At 38.1% G+C, this 6,827-nt stretch overlaps 1 protein-coding gene across 1 annotated transcript; it reads left to right on the forward strand.

The window, feature by feature from the left end:
* Window positions 1-918: 918 nt before the first annotated feature.
* On the forward strand, window positions 919-5,228 carry LOC148442642 (olfactory receptor 12D1-like). The gene is made up of 2 exons (XM_088463680.1): window positions 919-980; window positions 4,290-5,228. The coding sequence occupies exon 2, from the start codon at window positions 4,296-4,298 to the stop codon at window positions 5,226-5,228; it is 933 nt and encodes a 310-aa protein (XP_088319806.1). The 5' UTR covers window positions 919-980; window positions 4,290-4,295.
* The last annotated feature ends 1,599 nt before the right edge of the window (window positions 5,229-6,827 follow it).

A 6,827-nucleotide genomic window follows, 5' to 3' on the forward strand; every position in this document is an offset into this window, starting at 1 on the left:
GACAACTGTTATAGTCACTGGAACAGAATACCACGCTTTGAAGGCATTTTTTTCCTAGCCATTTCTTTACATTACAAATAAATTATGGATGATTACATATAAAATAATCTAATATATACAGTAGGATTTCTGTACTATCATTCATTTACTGTACCAAGGTTGATTTTGTTAATAGAATGTTCAAGGTTACTTCATAATCCATACTTCTACATACATAATCCATACTTCTACATACATAATCCATACTTCTACATACATAATCCATACTTCTAAAAAAAAAACATGAAAGGATACTTACAGTATTTATTTTGAAAAAACAGTCACCAAGCTGGCATTACTCCCCATGCCCAAATGAGAACATGGAGCAGTGAACTGATACAGTAGGTGGCAGAACCATTTTAGTAGAAGTGCTGTATTTATTTATGAGAGACCGGTATTCCCATTGTCCTGTACATATAAGAATATCTTAAAATACTAATATGTAATAACATTGATAACATTGCAGAACATGTTCTCACAAAATCATTTACGATATAGGTGGTCTACATCACATTTGTACTGAATGCATTAAAAAAATATTGATAACTTGCATATTGCCCAATCCTATTTGAGATCCTATTCTGGACAGCCAAGTGAGACATTCTCTTCTAGGTCCAATACCTATGTTACTGTATTAATTATCTGCCGTATACAGTCAATGTAACAAAGTTTCCATTGATTATGGATCGCAATGTCATTCATTATATTGTCAAACACTGTAAAATATTAAGCATTTAAGGAAACCATGGGATATATGCGCTATATGTGTATATGCATATGTTACAACTGCTAGTAATTACTGTGTATTTCACCCCTCTGTCACTTTCATTGGTCTTTGGCTGTTTCCAGTTTGGTCAGCGACTATAGTTACCTGCAGAAGACCTCAGGCAATGGAATACTGGTGAAACCATTCTGTTCAATGGGAAAAGGGGCTGCTGAAGGTGAAGACCATGAATAGCCTGGCTAGAGTGGATTAATGCAGTTGGATCTTGTGATTTTTAGCAAACAGCCCATGCTTCTCTGCCTGGATACACGACTTAGAGCTTTTATATGCGATTCAGACTCATACACATCTTGGTGGCTGCTCATGTACAGCTACTGTAAGTGGGCACTATTGGGTATCATCGGGCTAGCAACTAGGGATGTGCAGGCTCGGATTAGTTTGGATTTTCCCACCAAGTTCAGATTTTTTCCGCCAAAAATCAGATCTCAGAAAGAGGTATAATGTCATCTTTCATGGAAAAACATCATCATTTCTGGACAAAAGTCCATGAAAGATGATGTTTGTCCATGAAAGATGACATTACACCTCTTTCTGAGTCCCGATTTTTGATGGGAAAAATCCGAACTTGGTGGGAAAATCCGAACTAATCCGAGCCCGCACATCCCTAGTAGCAACGGGACATTTTCACGTAGAAGAAGCATTCTGTAGTCATACCTTTGGCATGTGGACCAATTTGAGGGCTATTCAGATGTGTGTGTATGCAGGGATCAGTCTGATTTCAGCTAGTCTCATAAGAGGAGAACTGGGGGCAGTATAGATGTGGACAGCTCAGTATACAAGCAAATGTTCACATTAATTTTGATAACTGGAAGTATTAGAATTGCAGCCACTCTACATGGGACTTAGAACCAAGCCTTACTGTTTACTATTACACACAACCTCACACTGCAGCTAAGTTTCACATTAGTCTTTAACTTTTGCATAAAATATAAAAAACAGCAGCATCTAGTACTACTAGTACTGTTACTACTACTACTACTACTAATAATAATAATATTATTACTCCAGAAATGTAAACATAGGGTCATTTAGTTCGAAATGTGCTTCTTATATGTAGCAATGAAATTACTGGAAGCAACAAAACTGTCTTTCTTGTGTACGCAGACCACCGTGACGTGCAACATATGTATATGTGTACAACTGACTCTCAATCAGAGAAAAAAGGGCTCCAATGCAGCATCCTTTACGCCAAGTTCTGTTGTATTTAATCTGCAACCAATTCCTGTGCGGTTCAAGTCGCAACCTAACGTCTCAGCTTTTTGCTGATTCTGTTATGTGTATAATATGCAAATGAAAGAAATATACAGTATGTTAGGCGTCTTAGTCGCGCCGGGCAATATGGCACATAGACGCTACTGTAGGTGTATGTGGACACATCTTAAGTGAGCAAGTAGATCACACTGCATTAGTTTACATAATACCAATCCACCTAAATTTCACGCCCCACATTTAGTGCCATAGAGGCATATATACTGATAAATATTAACGATAAACTGAAACCTCAGTCCATGATAAATGATCAATCTTCCTTTGTGTAATTATGTTTTGTTCCCCCACATACAATTCTAAACCTAATTACTATAAAACAATCTTTGGTCCCACTGTAATTGTTCCGGCTTTACGGCAATGTAAGTTTATTTCTTAATTTTCTCACTCAGGCCATGGACCAATGTATCCAGTAAGCAATAAGTTGTCCCTCAAGAGGTAAACAAATGTATTAAGATATTAACAGTTATGGCTAATTAAAAAATCACAAAAAATACAACCTGTGGAGCTTATTTTTTTTAATGCAAGTTTACCCATCACTTTTCAGGGTGCATGGCCATTTTCTGGTCTTTGCAAACATGTAGTTGCTCGTTGGTGGATACTCCATATGATGATCATGGTAGAAGTAGTAAAATCATTACAAAATAGTCCATCCTTCTGTAATACTTTAAACTTTCCACTAAACCTTTGCTTGGTTTAACCGTATTTATGTCTCAAATTAGTCTTGAGAGTGATACATCAAGAATTAATTTTTACATGTGTCAGTTTTGTGCTTACACATTTTTAGTACATAAAAACTAAAAAGAAACTTGAGATACTGCGCATAGTGATATAAAGTGATAACAATCAAATTTTAGCATATAATAGTGTTTGCTTTCTGTTGGAATACAGGAGGCTTGTATAAAATGAGCAAAAATAGTTTTATTCACATAAGTACCTGAACAATATAAAGTATAAAGTCAATAAATAAAATCAAAATTGATAAAATTGCATATATTCTAAAAAGACAATATTGATATCAATATGCAAAATGGGCATGTAGAATAGAGAGTAAATAGATAATTTAAAATGTATGCAGAGCTGTAAATCACCATTCCTGTGTGGAAATAATCAATATTCCCAGTTCATTAAATGTTAATGGTAACAAGAGAATCTTTGTGGCTTATAGTTGAAAGCAAGTAACCATACTGATGCAATATTAAATGGTCTCAAATTAAATGGTCTCAAAGAACAAGCCTGAAACATACACTCGCAGCTGTGAGTGATATACTGGCATCCCAGTTATATCCACATCGATCCCGCAGTTTAGGAGTATAAGTATTGTTACCTCAGTCCGAATGGGCAGGTGTGTTGCCACCTTTAAATATCCCCAGCTCACTGATAAGTGTGATCTTGTGGAGTTGCCAGAACTGTATGTCCTCCTCCTTACACAGCAATAGATCTCTGTTAGTGAGCAGCGGTGGATGTTGTGTGCGGGAATAGACAGCCGCCGCTGTCTGTCTTCCTATGGACCAGATGACGGTGTCTGCACAGAGACATGTGTCCGGCCACAGCAGAGGGGAAACGTTGGATGTGGCAATGGTGTCAGCTGTAGCGGCGGCTCTCAGCCCCAGGTAAACTGACTCCTGGATGTTAATAGCTGGTTAGGCTTGTAAGGCTTGTCTGGGGCAATAGGCGTGGTTGGAGGGACAAAGGTCAACGCATTTTATCCCATAGAATACTGGGACTTTTAGTACATTACTCAAACGGTTCCAAGAGATTTGTGTTCCATTGACTGCAATACAACTAACAGATACGTAACTAGACTTTTTGGAGCCCTGTGCCAGAAAGAGCAATGGCGCCACCCTCATTATGACCTAATGCTACAAAAAAGGGCCATGGCTTCATGGGGAAGGGCCAGGGAAGAGATAGAAGAGGCCAGGAGATGCTGGGGATGAAATAAGAGGAAGCTACAAGCAAGAATGATAATAAACAGAAATTTGATAGGCCCAAACAGCGCCCCCTGACCTGTGGTGACCTGTGCGATGGCATCGGCTGCACTACCCTAGCTATGGCCCTGACAACTAATACACTGTCTGAGCAGGTGGAAAAGTAATGCTCTTTTATGAGGTCAAAATACTGTAAGCCTACCTATCAAACTGAAAACATCACTTTAATGTATTTATCTCCATGCAATTATTTTTTGTGATTTATTTTCTAGATTCTAATGAACATAAAGAACCAATCTTTAGTAACTGACTTTGTCTTGCTTGGCCTCACAGACGTGATAGCGGTCCAAGTTATTCTTTTTGGGATATTTTTTATGTTTTACTTGGTAACACTTATAGGGAACCTGTCCATTATGGTGGTAACTCGTATCGATCACAGTCTCCACACCCCTATGTATTTCTTCCTGTGGAATTTATCTTTTATTGACCTGTGGTTTTCTACTGTCTCTGTTCCAAAGATGCTCATTGATTTCCTGGTTATGAAGAAGACAATTTCTTTTGGAGGTTGTATGTCCCAGATTCATTTCTTCCACTTTCTTGGTAGCACAGAGGTTATGCTCCTTACTATCATGTCCTTTGACAGATATGTTGCCATCGGTAGTCCTCTCCGTTACCTTCAGATCATGAACAATAAAGTTTGCTTGAGTCTGGTTTCATTCTCGTGGGTGGCTGGATTTTTTCATGCACTTATACACACTGTCCTTACAGCAAAGCTTCCATTTTGTGGACCAAATATTGTTAATCACTTCTTCTGTGATGTTAAACCACTGTTGAAGTTGGCTTGCATAGACACTACTCTCAATCTGAAGCTTCTCATCAGAATTACTGGTTCACTAGCAACAACCTCTTTTGTCCTAACATTTCTCTCCTACATTTGTATTAGTAAGTTTCTCTTGAGGATTAAAACAGCAGAGGGAAGAAAAAAGGCTTTGTCCACTTGCAGTGCCCACCTCACGGTTGTTTTCCTTCTTTATGGCACAGCCATATTCACATACCTGCGTAGTTCAACTGTACATGCCTTAGATCAAGACAGAGTCATTGCAATTCTGTTCACTGTTGTGACACCAGCTCTCAACCCAATTATTTATACATTGCGTAATAAAGAAATGAGTAAAGCCCTTTTAAAGATGATTAAAAGATTGAAAGAATAAAATGTAAAAAGTACTATAGTAGATTAGATTGGTTGGGCACTGCAGTGATGTGCGGTGAGGTGAGGCAGAGCCTTTCCTGTCATACTTAGGTATACTTCACAGTGTTTACTATAAAAATTATAAGAAAAATGGAATGAAAATATTATAAATATCTTCTTTCTATGATTCTATTTTTTTTGTCAAAACTCTGGAGTAAAAAGTGTATGGAGGGTGAGGCACTGCCTCCCCTGTCTACCTTTTCCGTACATCCACGATTAAAACACACCAGATTTCGAGCACTATATACTGCTGCTCCTTTGTATAATGCCCACATGAACCCTCGGGTTCATATATGTATCTGTAAATCTGGCTCTGATACTAGCCAGTGACCCCCCAGCCATTTATCTCAGCGCACGTCACTGTGGCCTATATAAACAGAAAAACAAATCCAATAATAATAAAAGTAATAAAATGTATTAGGAATTTAGTTAGACTAATAAAATAAATATTTAAATATTTTAGACTTTTTAGCTTGGGTAATGTGCATTGTCCAGAGAAACGCGTCAGTAGGTACTTGAGGTATTTTACTCTGCCAGATTGGAATTGGTAACAGCAGCTCACTGATAACTCCTTGGAGAAACACCTGTAGTCAGGAGTGTGATTGGCTGCTCACTGGATTGGGAGACTGCATACTGCAGAGTTACGTAAGAATCACCCATACAGCCCTTTTATATATACTCTTGTTCCTCTTTTGAAAAACATCATTTATTTTACTATTTTCTTGTTATCATATAGTTTTAGATGATAAGTGAACAGTTAATAACATGAGAGACTTTGGGCCTGATTTTGAATCAGAAGTAGTTGTGGCCACCCTAACACAAAGAGGACTCTGGGTCTGATAAACTATGGTACACAATATTGCGTACACATGCAAATCAACTGTGACAGTATGCTAATCTATCGCAATGCAATCTCAGAACAACATAAGGACGCCCACTTTACCTAACACACATCCGTAATGTTTAGCAGGACTGTGAAAACATTGGTACAATCGAGTACCATCGCAGCCTCACGCACACTTGCACAAGCCCTGACCTTACTCAGGCTGAAACGCACTGGGACACCTGCATTCGCCCGACCACCCCCCCATTACCAACCACAAATGGTACTTACTGTCAATCACTCTGCGATGGGTTTGTGTAGTCATTGTGATCGCAGTCATGATTACAATGGCTAGGTTGCGCACGTGCACTGCAATGCGTACGCATGCGCAGAATGCAACAATCTTGTGAAATAAGGCCCTCTGCACAGGACTAGTAATGACAAAGAACAGATGTAGTTTTATAACCAACACATAGTAGAATGAGAGGACAATTGTCTTTTTGCATAAACTGTTGGTGGTGCTCCCTTGGAGTAATGTACAATATACAAATAACAGGGATCCAGATAGAAGAAAGAAAACTCTTTTTGGGGGCACTCTTAGTTCAAAATATTTTAGTAATTAAAACATAACTTTAAGTGGTATATATAGATAAAAGCACAAACTTCTTCTATAATAGATGACACATAAAGTATCACAAATAAAACATTTAATAAAATAAGTATTAAATAATAATATTA

This window comes from Taudactylus pleione, unplaced genomic scaffold (assembly GCF_031769625.1).
Source record: "Taudactylus pleione unplaced genomic scaffold, aTauple2 ptg001427l, whole genome shotgun sequence".
NCBI lineage: Eukaryota > Metazoa > Chordata > Amphibia > Anura > Myobatrachidae > Taudactylus > Taudactylus pleione.